Source organism: Argiope bruennichi, chromosome 3 (genome assembly GCF_947563725.1).
Source record: "Argiope bruennichi chromosome 3, qqArgBrue1.1, whole genome shotgun sequence".
Classification (NCBI taxonomy): Eukaryota; Metazoa; Arthropoda; class Arachnida; order Araneae; family Araneidae; genus Argiope; species Argiope bruennichi.
Window position 1 is genome coordinate 112160257 of NC_079153.1, and position 22463 is coordinate 112182719.

The 22463-nt window shown below is 24.6% G+C and overlaps 2 protein-coding genes across 4 annotated transcripts in view; one reads left to right on the plus strand and one right to left on the minus strand.

The window, feature by feature from the left end:
• LOC129962739 (uncharacterized) lies at positions 1–17286 on the plus strand. The gene is made up of 18 exons (XM_056076717.1): positions 1–258; positions 376–476; positions 4614–4814; positions 6242–6330; positions 7310–7409; positions 7493–7536; positions 9769–9846; positions 10446–10642; positions 11267–11322; positions 13435–13541; positions 13624–13726; positions 14152–14251; positions 14989–15028; positions 15113–15164; positions 15243–15420; positions 16037–16151; positions 16914–17004; positions 17128–17286. The coding sequence occupies exons 1-18, from the start codon at positions 123–125 to the stop codon at positions 17200–17202; spliced, it is 1863 nt and encodes a 620-aa protein (XP_055932692.1). The 5' UTR covers positions 1–122; the 3' UTR covers positions 17203–17286.
• The window catches only part of LOC129962740 (ribose-phosphate pyrophosphokinase 1-like), a 12174-nt gene continuing 6281 nt past the window's right edge, over positions 16571–22463 (minus strand). For all 3 annotated transcript variants that reach the window (XM_056076720.1, XM_056076719.1, XM_056076718.1), the window contains 5 exons: positions 20353–20451; positions 19772–19896; positions 19031–19204; positions 18725–18884; positions 16571–18343 (listed from right to left, as the gene is read on the minus strand). In XM_056076720.1, the coding sequence (XP_055932695.1) occupies positions 18251–18343; positions 18725–18884; positions 19031–19204; positions 19772–19896; positions 20353–20451 (651 nt within the window). In that variant the 3' untranslated portion in view covers positions 16571–18250. The remainder of the gene's footprint in view (positions 18344–18724; positions 18885–19030; positions 19205–19771; positions 19897–20352; positions 20452–22463) is intronic.

Consider the following 22463-nt stretch of genomic DNA (forward strand, 5'->3'; position numbering starts at 1 on the left):
TTCACTGACTTGTTTTGATTTGTATGATAACGTGAATTTAGTTTTGTTTTTTCAGCTGTGCACTATGTGTTGATTTAATTTTTGGATTATTTTTGGAAGCTTATATATTGTATTCTTAAAAAATGAAATATTTACCGAAGAAACAATTTACTAATTTCTTAAAATGCAGGATTTTTGGACATTCCTCTCAATTCCGAATGTCATCAAATATTCGCATTGGTTGTGCCAGTGGATTTTGGGGAGATACTGCTATGTCTGGTGAGAATGTTTCTGAATATTCTCAATATTAAGTCATTTAAAACCAAATATATGTAAATAAAAATTGAATACTATCTCTTGGAATTGAAGTATTTCTTTTTTTTTTTTATTTCATAGTTCCTGCTCTTGTCCATGGAGGTAAATTGGACTTCTTGGTATTTGATTATTTATCCGAAATTACGATGTCACTTTTAGCGAAGGCAAAAGAAAAGAATCCAGTAAGTAAATTATAGATTCCGAAATTATTCCAAGAAAATTCTTTCATCTCTTTAAAATGTTGCATTAATAAGAAAGAGTTTAATAAACTAAACGAATTGACTAAGTAACAAATAATAATCTACCATTCTCAACAATAACCTGTCAAGAAACCAGATTATAAAACAATATTTATTTAATTGTTGCTAATTCATTAAACCTTATGATTGAGTCCATTATTGACTATGAAAAGTTTTTCTTGTTTTCTTTTTAAATCCAATATTAAAAATTACTTGCATAATATGAAGAACAAATCAAATCTCATAATCATATGCCTTAAGTCATTTAAAACCAAAGATATGTTAAAGGCATATAACAATCTCATGATCTTCCTAGAGGTAATGCGTTATGAATTGTAATATGAGTTATTAAAGAAAATATAATACAAATTTTTATTATAGGTACATAGAACTAGAAAAGTGAACTAGATTACTCACTCAAAATGTTAATTTTGTGTGTATATGTGTCTGGGGGGGGGATATTATGCTTTAGTATTAAATGTACTGTGAAAAAAATAAAAACTCAAGTTTTATAACTACTAATTTTATTTTAGATGTCACCATTGTCTTTCTTTTGGATTCTTTACTTCTAATGTTGATGTGCAGAGTGAAATTTGTATTCTAAAAATTAGAAGTAATATATATATATATATATATATATATATATATATATATATATATATATTTCTTTTCTAAATGTTATTAGTTGATGTTCCATGTCTTTTCAATTCAGTTTTTTGTTTCTCCTATGGAAGCGTAGAATAGGACATTGAATAAAAATAGGATCAAAAATTAGTTAAAGGTAATAATTCCTTGGCCTATAATTAGTAAGTTTTGCTTTCCTGATCAACCTTGATTGCCTTAGAACTAAAGTTTTTGTAGTGACTGTATGTTCCTGTAGTTAAATGCATCTCAAACTTCAAAATTGGTAATTCTATTTTTGATTTCATCATTCATTAGAGTACTGCAACTTTACTGTTGATGTGTCTATTGAGTCTTTTTATTTTGGCATATTTTCATAATTGATGTATGCATAAAATTCAAGCAGTGATTGATCATGGGAAATATTTTAACTGAAAAATACTACAATAAAAATATTCTTCTAAAATGTTTTTAAATTCATTTTCTAATGTACATATTTAAATCTTCAATTGATGTTTCAGATATATCCTTTTTTAAGCACAGTTATACAAATTAAATTACATTATCATATTAGTTTTCTTTACTGTATTTTAGATGGTCTGAGGGTTTCTGAATATGCTTACTTCTTGATACTTATAGAAATTTGCAAAGTAAGCTAATTAGTGCATTTCATCTAAGCTGCCCATTTTACAGACACAATTTTTTTCTTTCTTTCCTTTTCCTTTCTTGTTAATAACTAGAAATACACTTTTATATACTCCATCTGTGATGTTTATGGCTGAATCTTAAGTCATGAATAATAAATTTTGTACTTGTTAAAGATATATTTCTCTTTTATAGCTAAACTAAATGCCTTTTGTTGTTTTTTTAGTGTATTGTCTAATAAGTCAATATATATACCTAAACTCCTGTACAGATTTCAAATAGCTTATATTATCCATTAACTGTTATTGATGGTCAGCTGGTACGCTAGAATTATTGGTTGCATAACATTTCAGTTGAATATTTTGTAGGCAATTTAGTCTTGATGGCTTCCTCAGTAAGATATTTTTAATTTTCAAATATTAATAGTTATCTAACTTGTATAATTTTAGAAGCTTTATTCATTGTGCTATATGTCTCTCTAATTTTTTGTTCATTTCACTTAAAATTTGAATTTTCGGTTTTAAAGGGAAGTGATTAAATTTCAACTGATCCAATAACATATTTGCTGAATTGAAGAACATTTCTAATATATCTATACTTATAATAAAGCTCAATGTGTGTGTGTGTGTGTGTTGGCGCTCTACAGGCCAGACCGTTTGACAAACAGCTACCAAATTTGGTACATGTATACCTTGGAGGTTGGGAATGTGCACCTGGGGTTTCTTTTTTCGAATTTTTAATTAGAATTTTAATTATTAATTAAAATCTAGCTTTCCCGCCAAAAAAATCTTCCATTTTCCCCAGCGCCAACTTTTCCGCCAAAAAAATCTTCCATTATCCCCAGCGCCAAACGAGAAAGGCTTCAGTTTTTTTTTCTCCCAACAGTAATGAGGCTAGGGTTAAAATGTTTCGGCGGATTATTTCAATCGGTTCTGTCTATTTTCTTAATGTTTGATGCATTTAAAATTAAACATTGTTAATGAATCAATCTTTCAGATTCATTCTGAAGTACTTTTGAATTAAAATAAAACAGAATAAAGGAAATTAAAAATTTCTAATCCGCATAGCGTTACCCCAACTGGCGTAGAAAAAATCACGTATTTGCGTTACGTAACCGGCGAAGAAAATTCACGCATGCGCATTCTGTTCTGATTGTTGCCATGACAACGCTATCAATGGATGATTTAAATTATTTTTGGGTTAGTTGCATGCTTTTGTAAGTAAATTGTATTTATGTTAGTTATATATTTTTTGTATATGCTTATAGTTTTAAGTACTTCGTTTTTTTAAAACCTGTTTTCAACCGTTTATTTTAAACGATTCGTTTTATTTTCTTAGTGTTTGATGCATTTAAATTGAAACATTGTTAATTAATCGATCTGCTCATAATGAATCTAAGAAAATTTTGTTGACCAACTCTTGAGATATTACATAAATTTAAAAAGATATTCTTTAGTGCCCATAAAGTTTCAACGCTGAGTGACTCTATTTTCAGTAATCAGATTATAAAAAAATGCTTTGTTTCAGTAAAAAATATTATTATATTAATTGAAGATAAATTCTTTCCACTTTAATTTAAAGCATAAATTCTACGGGTGCTAACAGAAAATGAGAGAGATACATATTACGTTATGACTGAAGGCCTTTATAATATTATGAATGAATTATATGATAATCAAAATTTGAAGTTTTAAAATATTTTGATGAAGAAGCTATTAAAGTAGAAATTGCATAAAATATTTAAATATTAAAATTTTAACGAACATGAAAATTGGCGAACCGGCTGGTCGCCAAAGGCGGCTAGTATATATATATAAGGATAGAGAGAAAAGTCATTCAACATTGATGTTTTATAGAATATATTTTATAATTTATGTAATATATATGAGAATTATTGAATAAATTCATAAAAAAGTATAGTTAATATACTTGAGCAAAAAAGCAAAGCATCAGGTAAGAAGAGAGATAATATAAAAGTGTTTAAAAATGAATGAATTTTTTGAAAAACTCATCATTGCTTTTGAAGTTAAACATTAACTGTATTTGCCTTATAATTCAAATTTTACCTTAGAATTAAAAATATATTTTAAAATGAAACATATTTAATATGGAAATTTAAACCAAATCTTCCTAACTGGATTGAAATTAAAGTATCATGATTTTGACAAATTTGTTTCCAAAATAATATACAAATTTCAAAAATATATATATATTTCTTTATATAATTTGCAATATTTTGAAAATACTTTTATATCTATTATAGTATTTTTGGACTGATTTTTTTCATGATATGTGTTTAAAGAATTTTAGAATTTAATTTTACTTCACATATATTTTAATTGTGTTTTTAATACATTTTAAAAGAAATTTTTTGCCCTTTAAATAAAATTAAACATTAATTAGTTATTAAGAGTATGTTTCAATTAAAGTTGTGAAGGTAGTAAGAGTGTCTTTCTTTTAATGAGAAATGGATTTAAATAATTTCAAATTCTTAAACTTTTTGTGCCAAGATATTTTCTTTTTCATGCAAGTTATTGATAGATTTTTTAAAAATGTTTATAAGTTCCTAATGTTTTTTAAATATTAGTTCATTTGTCATAATATTTATTAACACAGTTTGTAGTTAATCAAAGTCTAGAACGGAAATATTTTTTTTTAAACCAACATATGGAATTATAAAATTGATACATTACATACTAAATTGTATGTTCTTTATTTCAATTAATCTTTATGTAATAGACTTCCTTCCTTGTTATGCCTGTTTTGGCAGCTTTGAAAATATTTTTATTCATTGCTTTTTACTTTCTTCCATAGGATCTGGGTTACACACCAGACTTTATCCATTCTGCTATGGCTCCAAATTTGCAAGCTATTAAGGAAAAAAACATCCGAGTTGTAGCTAATGCTGGTGGTATTAATCCTCATTCTTGTGCTGATGCTTTAAAAGCTGTTGCAAAAAAATTAAACATAGATTTGAAGATTGCTGTTATCACTGGTGATGATTTATTATCTCAGGTAAATTTCAAATCTGTATTTTTGTGTAAACTTCTAAAAGAGGATTGTGCATTCAATAACTTAAAAAATTATAATTCTGTAAAATTTTTCAAATAGTTTTACTGTATCAGTAATTTGTATATACATACATCTGGCTCATATTAAATCTATTGAGTTACACACCTTATCGAAACTTATATACATTATATAGAAGTTCAATGAGAGCACTTTAGGTCACATTTCAGTCCTTTATAGTTACAAAATAGATTAAATTGTACAAAAAATTAATATAATTTTTATTTTATTTCATTTATTTACTTTTTTATATACTTTTTCAAGATTTAATCTGTTTATTGGAAACTGACATCACAATAAAAATTACTTCAAAATAATTGAATAATTAGATATAAGGAAACATTTATGCATGGTCAATTTTTACTACATGATTAAATTTAATTTGATGATGTGAAATTAAATAGTAAACTAAGCAATGTATTGAAAAATCATTGTGGGATTTGTTTTCTAAAATTTTCGCATCTAACATTTTTTTAGTATTATGTTATTGCATATAGAAAGTCATGAAAATATTGTATACGTTGTATTTTAATTAACTGTTTTTGCACGTGATATTTATTTGCTGAAGAGGGTATTTTTTTATTAGATTAAAAAAAGTTATAAACCTTTTTTGATGGTAAAATGTTTGCCATTCTAAACAAAAAAGCTTTTAAGAAAGAAATTTTAATTAATTAATTTACCTATATTTTCAATATTATGAACTTAATTGAAACTTATATAGCAAAGCAAATAGTTTATTGCAACCTGAGTCTTTTTAAACAAAATCATAGTAAAATATTCTGCAGAATTTTATTTTCTAAATTCAGTTGAGATTTTATTATTAAAATATTTATTATTTTTGTATTTTTTATGTATATAATGTATTTTTTATGTATATAATGTATTTTTTATGTATATAATGTATTTTATATGTGTGTTTTGCATTTTATATGTATCTACTCTTGGGCAATTGGCAGGAAATGATTTCTTAAATTTACTGAAATTAAACAATGGGAAACCTGGAAAAGCTAGATATCCATGTAAAACAGAAATGAATTTCTGTGGGTAGAAAATATTTAATTTTAATGTATAATAAACCTTTTATATTGAAAACTTTCCAATTTTTAATGCAATCCACTGTACTTTTCTCAAATTGTGAAAAGTAAAACTGTAGCACTCCATTGGATTACACTTTATTATGATTCTTCCTAAAAATCCTAAATTAACTAATTATATTACAATTTTTAAACTTCTATATGTGTTGTTTCATACAAATATCTGATGTTTTAAGCATTTCTATTTGCAGAAAAAGGATATTACTTGTTAAAATGTTTTCAAGATGAAACTTCTTAATATTTATCTTCATATTTTTTTTCTATGTATATATATGTTAGCTGGAAAATATGAAGAATCTGAATATAAAAGATATGGATAAAGGTACAAGCTTACCTGCTAATGTGCACAGCATGAATGCTTATTTAGGGTAAGAGAGCATCTTTATTGTATTTTACATTCTCATATTCTAATATTGATTGTAGCATTTTATTCTGTGTTTAAGAAAGAAAAAAATGTGTGTTTAAATGTGTTCCATAATTTATAATTTTCTAAATGAAATAGCTTTTAATCAAATATTGTTGAGACAATTAATTACTTTATCATTTATATATTAATATAAAAAATAATAATGTCTATATGTAACTCCAAAACTTTTAATATTTATTTTACTTTCTGCCAGGTTAAATTGTTTGTTACTGTAATTATGTTTTGGAATAATTTTTCTATCAATACAGTACTAATGTTATAACTGAAGAATAACAAAATGTTGAGAATTAACGATCTTAAAGGGCTTCCATACAAAGTCTTGTGTTATGTAAACTTGATACTTCTAACCTTATATAACTGAAAAATAAATATTTTAATAAATTCAATACTGTATTGAAAAACATAAAACTAAATTGTGGCCCTCTACTAGCCAATTTGTTAATGCAGACTAAATAAAATTAGTGCTATTGATAATTTAATTTATAAGGCATTCATCCTATCTTTTATGCCATTAAATTCTGAGCATTTAAGTTTTATAAAATTTGCTGTGTATGAATATGTATGCAAGTAAACACAATAGAACAAAATCACTAAAACATGCATATGTTCACATATACTATGCAATATCTATTTATTGAATTTTTTTAAATGTATAAAAATTGTTAATTTATATTGAAAAATATCATTTGAAAATATTTTTAGTTTGAAATATTTATATTACCCTAAATCATTTTAAATAGTACTTTATTTGAATAATATATTTAAATTGATTCATCATTTTGATAAGTAATTAACTGCATGTTTTTTTTTTTCCTTTTGCTAAATTTTATTATGTGCAATCATATGTTTTTATTTAATAGATTGATTATAATTTTACTTGTTTTTATTCTTTTATTCTAAATCTGTGTTCATTATTTAAGAGCGGGTCCAATTGCTAAAGCAATAGACTATGGAGCAGATGTTGTTATTACTGGTAGATGTGTTGATAGTGCTGTTGTACTTGGACCTTTAGTTAGCAAGGTATACACATATATTAAATGATTTCATGCCTTTATTAGCCTTTTTATATTTAGCTGAAAAAAAACATTCATCTTTTCTTTCAGTTCAAATGGAGTTTTCAAGATTTAGACAAGATAGCAATGGGAAGGTTAGAAAAATTTGAACAATCTTATTTTTTTATGTGAATTCTGTTCTCAGTTTATTTATTCCGTATTACATGAAAAATTAAATTATAATGTATTAATCATTTATCTAATTGTAAACATCTCCTATTTTTCTACAAATAATCACAGTTATTTGTTAAAAAATTGAAATTTGTTTTTACAAATCAAATGTATATGTAAGAATTAGTTAATTTGTATATATAGAGGCACAAAATTTATTTAATTAAATGAAACATGTTGAAAAATTAAGAGCATGTTTTAAGTAGTTGTCTCTTCTACTAAACATGAAAGAGAATTCTTGTCACTCTCTATTAGCACTCTTCAAGTTAGACATTTTCACCTAGATCCATGACATTTGACAGAAATAAACTTTGGAAAATATTAATATCATCTTGGAGCAATTTTTATGAAAAATTTAATCAGAATTTTAATTAAAAATTCAGCAAGATTTTATCATTTTTTCCCAAAAAAATATTATTTTTCAAAAATAATTTTTGACATTTTTTTTTAGCAGTGGCTTTTTTTACATAGTTTATATCAATACTTAGCATTGTTTGAGAAAAATTTTAATCATTTTTCATTAAACATTTAATTACCTAATTTTCTTCCATTATTGTTTTTGTTTATTACAGTTATATATGGGATCAGATAATGAAATTAAAGTAACATGAAATACCATGTGCAATTAAAAGACAAATTTCTTGAAAAGTTGTATATTTAATGGCATTATAATGTCATAAGGTCCATTTTTATTAGGAATGTTCATACATAAAATAGGTATAATATGCAGTAGGTATAAGTATATATTAAAATAGCACACTTTTAATGTTTATCACAATTTGATGTTCTAAATATTTTAATTATGCATAAGCAATTTAATTCAAATTAAGTGTAATCAATATTCCTTATGAATCAGCTGGTTGCCAAGTACCTAAATTGTATTGAAAAATAAAAACTTAATATTTAATAACTATCATTAGAAAAATTAATTTTACAACAAAAATAACTTTTTTAGGTAATAGCACAAAAACATATTTTCTAATAAATCTAACTAACTAATAAATCTAGTCTATATGCCACAAAAATTAAAATAAAGTTTTAAACTAAGCACCATGTTTATTTTTATGGGGAAAAAAACTACTGAGGCATTTTCTAAAATTTTTTATTCTGTTGATATCTATAGAAATATAAACTAAATTTCATATAATCATTATGAAAAAAAGCAAGTATTTATATATTTCAAAAATCCATTGCATATAAAAATGTACTGGGCATTCTATACTAAAAAAATTTTGCATTAAAATTTGAACTTTAAGATATCGATCCTGTTCAAACTATCAAAACTATTGTTCAAAAATTTGGTTAGTTTTAATATACTGTTATTGTTAGCCTGTATTGTAAAATTCAAGTTGTTGACCTTTGCCTTCAATTATACATCACCTGGTGTCAAAAAAACGTTTTTATCTCTTTTATGTTACTTCAGTGTATCTTGTATGTGGTAGGTTTTACAGAGTGGAAAATGTTTATTTAATCTAGAGTAAATTTGCTACAGCTCGAGTTTATAACTTGCTCTGTAACTGAAAAAGTTTGGCTACATCTATATATCAATGAGAAAACTTTTTTATTGCAAAAATAAAATGTAATCTGTAAGTTTTTTTTATTTTAAATATTTTAAAATTTATATTGCTAAGCAGATAATAAATTTTTACATAATTTAAGACACTAAAATAGTCTTTTATTTTCAAAAATAAAAGCACTTAATTTTCAAAATAAAGCACTTTATTTTCAAAAATAAATCTATTTGTCAACTTTCAAAATTAATTTATTTGTTGCTAATAACTTGCAGAATTATAAATATGTGGAAACTTGCAGTATTAAATAGGGCTGTAATAGCCTATTGATAGAGTCCAGACTTTTAGATCTGCCAATGATTGGCTCAAAATGTATTCTATTAAAGATTCGCCATGTATGTAATCCTATTGTATATGCATGCTGAAATGATATCAAATTTCCTCAATAGATATTTTTGTAAGCATCTCAAATGTCCTCATTTGAAATGGAGAATTAGAGAGTATGTGATCAGGTGTCATCTTCAGTAGTTAATGTGTTTAAAATTCTTTGGTCTACTCATATATGTCTCATTTGTCTGAAAACTTTAGATGTTTAGCTAACTAAATTGAATTTTTACCATGAAATATATATATTTGTATTTATAGTCTAGCTGGTCATTTGCTTGAATGTGGAGCCCAGTCAGCTGGTGGAATTCATACTGATTGGCATCTAATAAAAGATTGGTAAGTGTTTAGAACAAACAGTTGGTATGTTTTCAATATGCATATAAAAATTAGTCGTAAAATATGTTAATTCATTTCATCAATTTGCATATTATATTTTCATTAAAAATAAGCAAAAAATTTATTTCAAATATTAATAATTACATTATTTATTCATTGAAATAAAGAGCCAAAAATAGCATACAGACCTATTTCTGATTATATTTGAAATGTGAATTTAATCTCCTTTAAATGTACTTTTATTAATACTTTCTGTGAACTCTGTTTTGTTGATCATGGAATTTTGGAAATATTAAATTTGTGTATTTAATTCTTTATTACTATTTTCCCCTCCTCCAACTTTACCAAAAAATTGAATTTATAAAGACTGCCCTATGAATCTAAATGAAAGTTGCCGATAAGAATAGAATGATTTCAAATGAATAAAATTACATTCTTTATGAAATACAATTCTTGGTATTTTGGATATTTTATCTTCATATTCTGTTCAAGTTTTTTTTTCCCCCATTCAATGAATGCTTTTTATTTCAATTTTTTTTTAAAAATATAATACATGTTTCATTTATCACATAATATTTATAATATGAAAATCTTTATAGGCATAATATGGGTTTTCCAATAGCTGAATGTAAAGAAAATGGAGAATTCACTATTTCCAAACCACCTAATACTGGAGGTATTGTGACAGTGGGCACTGTTTCAGAACAATTGGTTTATGAAATTGGAGATCCAGCCAATTATGCTTTGCCTGATGTGCTGTGTGATTTTACTAATGTCAAATTAACCCAAGTTGCTGGTAAGTTGAATATGAGAGTTATTATTTATTCTATCCATTTTATATAAGTTTCTCATTAAATAATAATTGATTAGAAAATACTTAAAATTAGACAAATTTTAGAAATATAATTGATGTTATAATCATTCTTGTAATTGTCTTTTGTAGAATTATAAATTATTATAAAAACTCTATAAAAAAGTTATTCTTTTAAAATTTGATTTTATATTAATTATTTCATTATAAATGAATGTGAAAATGCATAATACTTTTTTCAGCTTATAAAATTGAAAGCATTTAAAATCTTGCTTGCTAATGAATACACTTGCAATTGGGAATTTCACCTGCACTATATCTGTAATGTATTTTAAATTTGAATCTTATAGATTAAATTTATGACTAAAAAAATATATTTTTTTAAAATTTTTACTGAGTAAGATAAAATTGTTTTTTTCAGTAATTATAAAACGAAGATTCTTGTAGACTTATTTCATCAGTTGGTTAAAGAAAGATGCACATTATGTTAAAATGGGTTAAATATTTAAATTAAAGCCTTTTAACATATAAAATTTAGAAATTTTAATTTATAAGTGTATCCATTTGTTTATCTTTGTAGTTATTATTATTATTATTATCATTCCCTAGAAAATGTTGTCTCAGTTCAAGGTGCCAAAGGAAAACGTCCTTCTGATTACTATAAGGTAAAAATATAAGGGAAAAAACTTTTATTATGAACATTTTTATAAAATCTTATTATTCTTATATTTTTCAAAAAATTGTAATAACTGAATATAAATTAAATGCATAAACTGTAGACTGATGATAAAGTTTACCAAAATACCTTTAAACTTTTGAGATGTGTGGAGTACAGTCAATAATATATATATATATATATATATATATATATTATTATTATTATTTATGTAAGATTATTATTTACATATATATATTATTATTTACATTATGTTATTGATCAAGTGTGCCCTTATCAGTAACTCATAATTACTTTGGATTTATTAAGAGGAAAAAAATCAATTTCTTTACTCTTTATCATAATCTATAAGAATTCATGCACTTCAGTGGGCTAAAATTTGTGGCAATTATGATTATTCTTTAGAAATTGAATTGTGTTTTTTAAAAATATATCAGGTTTAATATTAAGCTTTATTTTGTAACATCCAAAATTTTCAAAAAGTGCCATCTACAAATGATCTGTTGAATATAATTTAGAAAAATTATATGTGTCATTAATTGTGATCTGAAGTACATTGTAACAATTATGATTATGATCAAGGCTGAACAATAACTGAATTTCATCATATATTGTCCTAGTTAAATCGATATTTTTAGATATATCACGATTTTATTATTTGCTTACTGTAATAATAAATTATAAATAACTCTTTTAGCATACTGACTTATTAGAATCTCTCCAAAAAAGAGGAATTCTCAATGAGCTTACTAATTTTCATTAGTCTGATAATATATATATATATATATAATATATGTTTTCAATGCGATTTTAAAATCATTTGCATAGAAAATGTTGTAATAACATTTCATTGTAGCTATGTCTCTATTTCTCAATATATCACAATATTTACTTCCTCAAATAAAATAATAATTTTTAAAATGTTATTTTAAAACAATGTTAGTTTTGTTTATTTAATGTTATTTTTAAAATGTTACTTTCTTGAATTTTTATTTAGAAAATTTCACTCCTTTTTATTTTTTACACATATACACACACAAAACTTTATGACTTTTACATGCTAAATTAAGTAGTTTTGATAAATGGTAAATTTTAAATCTAAAATGTCGTGAAAAATTAATTCAATATATGAATAACATAATTTTAAAAAAAGAATTAGTGGCAAATTTAATTCAAATATGCAGTTGCAATTTGAACTGAATTAATAGATAAAATGATTACAACTAAAGAAGCTTGAACATAAAATTTCAGAAATTAGAAACAGTAATTCTGAAATATAAATTAAATATCATGGAGTGTAAATACATTTATGGCAGAATATTTCAATATGTTAAAAGTTTTAGAAAAAGCTTTCAATTCTAAAAATCAATTCTTCAATCCATGGACAAATAAAGGAAAAATGCTCCTACATACATCATCATCAATATAAATTCATTGAAAACATAGCCAACATCCAAACAAAATACTTATATTTCTGAATATTAATAATACTTACAGTTACTTTTTAACATTTAAGTATATTGTAGAAATGTAATTATAAAACTAAAAATTTGAATATTAAAAAATATTTTATAAAAGACAATTATAGATTGAAAATCTACCATTAAAAATAATCTGTATCATAAAAATAACAAAATAATTTAAATGGGGGGCATTTTTAAATTGTGAAGGAGTATAAAAGAATTGGAATATATTATTTAATCTGTGTCCGGGTTAAAAGCATTTATCATGCCATTATATGTTTCCATTAACACTGCCCATTTTATAAGTGTAGAACCAGTTTTATTGCCATGCTAATTGAACAAAAAAAAAAAAAAAATTGGCAGGACTGATTTTGTATGTTCTTGAAATATGTTTTTAAGTTCACTCTCAATTTTATAATAATTATCTTAATTTGCAACTTTTTTTCTCCCTATTTGCCTACAAGAAAGAGTCAACCAGTCACAAAAATAATTTTGTTATTAAAAAAAATATTTTAACAAAATAGTGCCGAATAGATTTTTGATTAAAATTGTTTCAATCAAATATTTTTTTATCTAATTTCTTTCACTATAAATATCAAATTATTATTTTATGGTTGAAATATTGAAAACTCTTTTAGGTTAGTGCAACTTATGGAGATGGTTTTAGAGCTACAGCTGTTTCTCCAGTTGTTGGACCTAGAGCTGCAGATAAAGCTCTCATAACTGCCAAATCTATCATTCAAAGGTGTAAATAATTTTATTAAATTTATTATAAGAAAAACAATAAATCATGTTGAATTTACATTGACCTAATGAACTATTTGCAGATCTGAAAATGTTTTTAAACGCTATGGCCTGGATGGATTCCGAAGGACCCATTTAGAAGTTCTAGGTGCTGAACAGAATTATGGGAAAAATGCAAGAAAAAAGGTATATAAATTAAAGTTTTTATTTACTATGGTTTCCTTTTAACATTCTTTATGCTTCTTGAACTACAAAAACTCTGGTCCATTTTATGAATTGAAGCCTTTTTTTTTTTTTTTCCCCTCACATTATCAAGAGTTTATAAGACATAAAAAAAAATGTTGAATAATTATTTTACTTCAAAAAAACAATAAAAAATAACTTGCAACTATTTACAAAAATAAATTTTATGTTATATCAATTACTAAATTTTAATAGAAATGGAATGTTTCTGGCAAAAATTCTGAACAATTTTTATTGATAAATATTAAAGGATCAAATAGAAAGGAAATGCTTGCTCTGTCATGAATTTAAGTTAGATTCATAGTTTAAGAAATTCTAATATAATAAAAATGAGATAAATTTTATAGGACTTTTTTCTCTGTCTTTAGGATACTCGAGAAGTAGTAATGTGGATAGCAGTTCATCATGATAAAAAAGAAGCCATATCTTTATTCTCTAGGGAAATTGCTGCTGCGTCTACTGGTGGAGGTATAAATTAAATTTCCCTTATCTTATTGGAGTTTTTTTTTTTTTTTTTAATTTTCATAATTAAAATTTGCAAGTAATAAAAAAAACTCTGCAAGAAAATAAAAATAAAAACTCTGCAAATTAAATAGTTTTTAAGCATCTTATTATCTAAATTGAATATGCTTATATTTTTAGTTGCAAATTTTAGATGTGCATTTGTTTAAAGTGGAGCTTGGGAGCTTTTGAAATGTATGCTTAGCAGAAAGAGAAACACAAAAAAATATACAGCAGCGCAAGAAAAATTAACAGTTTTGCAAGCTTTACAGTTATAGTTAATATAGGAGATAACAAATGAAAAAGATAGCTAAAGCATCCATGAAGAGTATTGTACAATTTACTGTTATTAATTATTCAGAAGCTGTTCATGCAATTTCATTGCTTACAGTTGACTTGAACCTTCAAAGATGTAAGTTTGTTTGTTAAAAATACATTAGAATATCTAGGTACTTCAACGAACACAATTTTAGATTAAAATTTGATAAATAGACTTAGTATGTCAATCCTGTAGGCTGTTTCATTCACCTTTTATTAGGACTCCCCCTTCCCAATGCCTCCTGTGGGAAAAAAATATTAGCAATTAAAGCAATTAGGAATATTTACTTCAATTTCATGGTGCAATGTTTGAATGATTTCAAGGTCTTTATTTTTAATTAATTGCAAAAATATGTGAAGCAATTTATATGTTATGTCTCCTTTAGCTCCTGGTTTTACGACGTTAATTGGTGGACGTCCAAAAGCGTAAGTAAAATTTATTTCTAAATATATATTTTTTCTAATTAAAAAAAATGATGAATAATTGCCATTTTAAATATTCAAAAACAGGTCTCCAATTCTCAAGCTATTTTCATTTTTGTACCCAAAGGACAAGATTCAGGTAAGTTACAATATGATTTGATTACAATTTTTAATTCAATATAGATTTTGTTTTAATTATTTTTCAATCTCTTTTAAGATACAAATAACATATGACGGTAAAACAGAAACTTTTAAACCTGAAGTTGTAAAAGAAACTAGTACTATCCCAACACCAGAACCTAAAAAGTCACCTCTTATTAAGGGTACTAATACATATCGTTTAGGAGATCTTGCTTATACTAGAAGTGGTGACAAAGGTGATACTTGTAATGTAGGTAAGTGTGTTGAAATTGCTTTAGTTTAGCTTAATTGATTTAGAACAAAATTAGCAATAATTCTGAAAATAGTTAATATGAAAAACCTTGGCATTTCTCAAACAGCTCTTAATGCTGTTTATTAATGGTGACTGCCTTATTTGTAGAGTTAGACTCAATTTTGAGTTCCCATTTCAATTTAATGAAAATTTCCTTAATAATATTTGATATATTTGGAATGTTTTCTTGTTTGTTTGTTTTTTAAATTATTCAAAATTAACAAAGTAATGGTTTAAGTGTCTAAAAAAGTGGTGTTAGTCTAATTGTCACTTTGACAATTAGACTAACAAAGTAATGGTTAAGTGAGTTAATTAAATTGATAATTACAAGTAGATCTTGTACTTATTAGGTTGTACAAGAAATTGTTTAATATTTTTATATTTATATTTAATACTTTATATAATAAGTTAGTCATAGAAATACTATTTATAAAAATTTCTCATATAGGATGAAAAAAATTTTGATTTTAAATAATCAGAAAGATATGAGCATTATAAATTAAACTTTCGTTTTTGTTGCATTGAATAGTGCTTGATTTTTAATACATTTAATTTTATTAAATATTTTTCTTTCATAGGTGTTATAGCAAGACATCCAGCATTTCTGCCATATATTGAAGATCAGTTGACTGAATCAGCTGTTGCTAATTATTTTGATCATCTCTTCAGCTCTGATAAACGAGTTGTTGAAAGGTTTGCAAAAATATTAATTTCTCATGTTTTTATTACAGCTTTAAAAAGATTTTAAATCAAAACTAATTATTAGTTATATATACATGACAGAATAACTTGTCAATGCATCCGCATCAAAGCTTGAGATTTGTTTAAAATGCTGAGCATTATAAATTTTATATTGAATTCAATATATTTTATCTAAAGAAAATATCTTGGAATATTATCAATATACCAACTACAAATAAAAACGTAACTGGATTTAATAACGAGTTAATTTATATTGCTCATAAATGTTTGATGCATGTAAACAAATTCACAGAATGATTATAACATTCATAAAAAGTTTTTTCAATAGAATTTCGAACCTTAATCAGATGAAATAATGTTAACTTTATGAAGTCATCTTCAAATAATTGAGTCTTGTGATACCTTGGAAATGTTAGAAATTGGAATTTATTGCAACAACAATTTCTGACTTTTCAGTAATTATCTGTATTTTTACAGAGAACAAAGAGAAAAAGAAAATACAAGGATGATTTCAGATTTTGAGTAAAAATATAACATTTGTCTATGTAGCATGACATCCAAAAATCATAGATTTCTTGTTCTGGAATTCACTGGAGGATAATGAATTAATAAAGTGATTTTTATGATTCAGCTAATATTTTTATTTCTTAGTTAGATGTGGTCATGTTATTGATTGACTGTGATTTCTTTGAACATTTAAAGACATATTTCACCTTATAGTGGTAAAAAAATACTAATTAAAATCTTTTACAGATATTCACTGCCTGGAATACATGCTCTGAATTTTGTAATGAAAGAAGCCCTGGGAGGTGGAGGTGTTGCCTCTTTAAGAAGTGATCCTCAGGTAGTTTTACTCTTTAATGAAATATATTTCCATAAATAATTACATACACCTGTGTTATTTAAATTTAGTAAAATAAGAGTTTATTGGCACAATAATAAAATGTCTTCATTTTTATTTTATTAGGGCAAAGCATGTGGACAAATGTTGACTGATTTTGAGCTTCACAATATGCCAAATATTGATACACTGAAAAAATAAAACCAAAAAGTGCCAAGTTCGATCAAATATTAGCTATATACAATTGTTATTGCAATGTAAGAATAAATATATTTTTATATGTTGTTTAGAATGGTACATGTTTTTTTTTAAATCTGTTCAACATATTATATGAAAATACTTTATATCATGCCTTCCCTGAGGAAAATGAGTTTTTATTAAGAAATCATTCTTGATACAATGAAATGCAGGTTTATGAATTTACTTACACAAACCAATTTCTGCCATTTAATGTGAACAAATAGACAGATGTCACTATGAAAATATTTGGAATTAAGTTATAAAAAGAACATAACATTTCTATCAAACAAATTATTTTTTCATTAACTTCAGTTTAAAAATATATTCATAGAATGTGTATTTCAAGAAACAACATATCTGTAATATGCATCTAACATTTAATACAGATAAATGCTTTGTTTTTAGAGATTCTGTTAAGGTAATTAAAGTGTTATGTTATTAATTAGTGGATTAAAAAACATCTCCAAAAACTTCATTTATATCAGAATGCTTTTGTTTTAATAATGGTGAAACTTTTAAAAGAAGACCATTTTTATGAATGATTTGTTATAAAACATGAATTACAAAAAATCTGTTTTAAAATATTGCTTTTGTTATACATAGACTAGAATTAAAATATTACCCTTTTGGCAGAGTATTGTACATAATTGGCAAGATCTTGATAAGATGTATAAAAAGAATATTTACAACTGTCAATTATATTTAAACATTTTTGTTGAATAGCCTTGTAAACTTTCTGACAGACAAAGAAAATGCCATTTAACTATAGCACATTATTACATACCGAGAAAATTTAAACATTTTTATGAAACTTTCAAAGTTGAATATGAATAAGACTTTGATCAAAGACAGTAATGGTTTGTTAAATTTTGAAGGCTGTCAGGTTATTTAAAAGACAATTCAATTTTAATTCCATTCAATATAAAACATTTGATATTTTTGTAAACTTTTTTTATGTATCACAGAATTATCTGGCCAAATCTATCTGGAACTTTTAGTGTCACAAAGCCTACATAGGAACATGACTAAACAAATAAGATATAGATTCTCCATTATGAGTACGACGAATGGCTTCAGCAAGGATCATTGATATGTCAATACACTGAAAGTAAAAAATGAATTCTTTAAACAAAAACATTCTGTTAAATAATGTAATTAAATAATTTTAAAACAGAAATGAATTTAAACCTAATAATTAATCTTTCTTATTAGAGAACAAAAATTTCAGACTTCAATTAAACATCCTGAAATTTTTTTATAATGAGTGCATACTTTTTTGGCAATATTAATCTTTGCTTCTAACTTCCGTTATTTAAATATTCCTGGAGACTGCAGGGTTATTTGTTTCCCCTTCTATTAATTTTAACATGCCATTTTAAAAGTATTTTTTGTTGCTATTATTATTAATTGCTTGTAATACATTTATTTTGTATCATAATTGTCATTCGCCTTTATAATTCACAACAATATAAAAATGAAGTACCTGGATTTTACTACATTCTGCCATATGCTTGTCTTGAGGTATGCTATTAGTAACGACTACTGCCTCGAAGACAGCATTATTTATTCGAGATATAGCAGATCCTGAGAATATGCCATGAGTCAATATAGCATAAACTTTCTGAGCGCCAGCTTCTAGTAATCTAAAAAAAAATTCACTTGATTAATAACTTTATATTAAAATTTAAATCTCAAACTAAATATAAGGGGAAATGTATTTTGATATAAACAATGTTTTTGAAATTTCTCTAATATACAGGCTTGAAAGTAAGTAACACTGCAACATTACCTGTCGGCTGCATGGCATATTGTTCCACAGGTATCAGCCATGTCATCTACAAGTATTGCAATACGATCTTTAACATCTCCCACTAAAACCATTGAAGAAACTTCATTTGCTTTTTTTCTCTCTTTATGGATCAAAGCAAATTCAACATTCAAATGATCTGCTAAAGCTGTTACTCTAAATAAATAAATAAAAAACATACATTCACATGTTTGATTAATATAAGAAGAGAATTCTTGAGCAATATGAAGAAAATGCTACTTTGCATTATTATATAAGAATGGATATGAAAGTAGTAGTTAAATACAACTAATATTTTTAGATTATCAGAAAAATTTAAACTATATATTTTTTTAATTATAAGAATTAATAATTTTTTCATAAGGACCCATAATTTTTAACAAGTCGTTCTAAAGATATACATCTGTTTAAAATGATACACATGAAAATGGTAATAATAAGTTGATCTGAAAAATTTATGTATGGATTTCAGAGTTAGTGATATTTCGATAATTTTTTTATTATTTTTAGTTTTTTTACAACTTAAACTAAAAACTTTAAAATGATAAGGAAGTGTTCTGTATTCATTATAGAATCTTGAAATGACTAATGGCAATATTCATTTAGTGACTCAAACTCTGATGTGTACATTTTTTCTACAATATTTTGAAATAATAAATGAAGAATGAAGGAAAATTCATAAGTAATTTCCTTAAAGCATATTTAATTAAAAGTACCATATACCTTTTGGCACCACCAGCATCAGGAGATACAATAATACAGTTTCTCCATTCAGGTATATTTTCTTTTATCCATTTTAAAACAGCAGGTTCTGCATACAAGTTATCAACAGGAATATCAAAAAATCCCTTTAAATTAAAAAAGAATATATAAACAAAGTATAATTTTTCTTTCTGATTTCAGTTAGTTATTTTTAAATATAGCAAACCGAATATTAAAATATAAAAATTCATTATTATACAATTACATAAAAACTACAAAAATTTTAAGAGGAGGCAGTCACTGAAATCGTCTAGAAGCATCCAAATAAATAATTCAGAACTTCATAATCAATATATTAAATTATTTATAATAATTTATGTATAATAATAATTTTTATTTATAATAAATTATTTAAATATTTCTTATAAATATATTAGAAAAATTAGTTTCTAAAATGAAAACAGTTGCAAAATGTGTTTATTTTGCAATGCTAAACACATTTAATATCAAGTTATCTTCTTTTACTATACAGTCATAGTCAAAAAAAATTAATGCAAATAGCTTTAAAAAATATTTTTTTCTATTTAAATTTTAACACCTACCTGAATTTGAGAAGCATGCAGATCCATTGTAATTATGTGATCTGCTCCAGATACAGATAACATATTGGCAACAAGTTTTGCAGAAATTGGAGCTCGGCTCTATAGAATATGGGGAAAGAAACCTAACATGTAATTTAGGAAGACAGAAACAACTGTGTCATCATTATCTTAAAAATTTGAATTGCTCAGTAGCTAAGACATGTTTTAAATATATAATATTAATGCAAAGGGCATTTTTAATCTGAAAAGAAATATAATTGCATTTTTTATTTAATGATGATAAAAAATGCAATTCAAATGCATATTTCTTCATTACTCTGATAGAAACTGTTTACAACTAAATAAGCTATTGTATAGTGCTTTTCACACATTTTGATAATTGTAATGCAAACAAAGAAATGACAAGTTCAGTAAACATTTATGCTTTGCAACAGTTTTTCTTTTTCAGGGAAAATTTTTTTAAGTTATAATACAAAAAGAATGATATAATTGTTCATAAAATAGCATCAGGCAAAAAATATGAACACTTATAAAATTTCTAATTTGACAAATCAGACTTTATTAAATGCAAAATTTAAATATAAATTTCACAAGAATAGTACCCTAAAAGGATATTTTTAAAAAAATAAAATGCTTCTGCTTACTTAAAGCATTTAAAAACCTTCACCTATTAATTAACATTAGAATTACGTAAAAATCCAAATAATTCAATTGATAAAACAATATTTAAAATGGAATGGATTCTTATAGCTTAATATTTTTTAACAAGCTTATTTTTTATTCCCAAACAAAGGAAGAAAAACAAGAAAAAATTTGTATTAATTATATTTGCATATATCAGCTACATTGTTACATTAATTAATCAAAAATAATATTTATTACTAGTAGATAATAATAACAAGTAAGTATGACAACTCTATTTTAATTTTCAAAAATCCTTCCTGCAGACATAAACTTTTGAATAGTAACATATTTTTTAAAAAATTATTTTAAGTATTACTTGAAATTCTATAATATTTTTGGCTTCTCTTTCCTTTTTTCCCCCATATTTTAATGATCAAGACAAATTAGCTAAAAAGAACAAGTTTTAAATATTTTTATTTAAAATAAAATTTTACAAAAATGTTAAAATACATTTTTAAAAAAATACATAAAAAGACATAGTTTTAAAAAGCTTGTTCTCATATCACATGAAGTACTATATTGAATATACTATGAAGAAATTCTTTCCTTATTTCTTATTTATCAATGCCCAAATTAATTTAAAGCATAAATTTTAACAAACTTCTTTCAAATTATGTTTAAAATCTCAAGATAACTGTGAAGTAACATTAAATCCCCCACCCCCCAAAAAAAACTTTTTTTTGAAGAAAAATAATTTTAAAAAGATAGAAAATTATTTTTATAAAACTTTTTCCTAAATTAAGACATCTAAAATATACTGAAATATCAAGAATTAGTGATTAATTTCAATTTCCTTGCTTCACCATGAAAATATATCAAAATGGGGGGAAAATCAAAATTTTGAGATGTCACTTCATTTTTAAAACCTGATTAATAGGCAATTAATAGGTATTCCAATCGAAACTTGTTTTGGAACACATCTTGACTTGTTAGACAAAGTAAAAAATAATAATAGAATATGAATGATTTAAACATAGAAGTGAAAATATAACTGGTCTCATATGAGGATGCAGATTTTCAATAAATTTATAATGAAACACATGATGCAAATGAATTACACTCAGTTATATGGTAATGTATGATTATGATATGTAAATCCTGAGAATTTCAAATCCATTAAAAAAAAGATCAGCTTAAGAAATGATAGCCATTCTATTATAAGTATCTTAGATATTTCTTGTATCAGTTATTTCAATTAAATGTAAATTTATTTAAAACTCTGACATAAGAAATCAAATTCAATTCACTTTTCAAATAAACAAAGTCTAATTTTAAATGAGTTACAAATAAAACAGAAATTCAATTTTTATAGAATTACAGGATTATTTTAAAATGCAGAATAAAAATGAACAAGAAAAACAGTGAAATTAATGTTTTCATTGTAAAAATTAGCATATCTTCTCAGCTACAATCTTTTTAAATTTTAT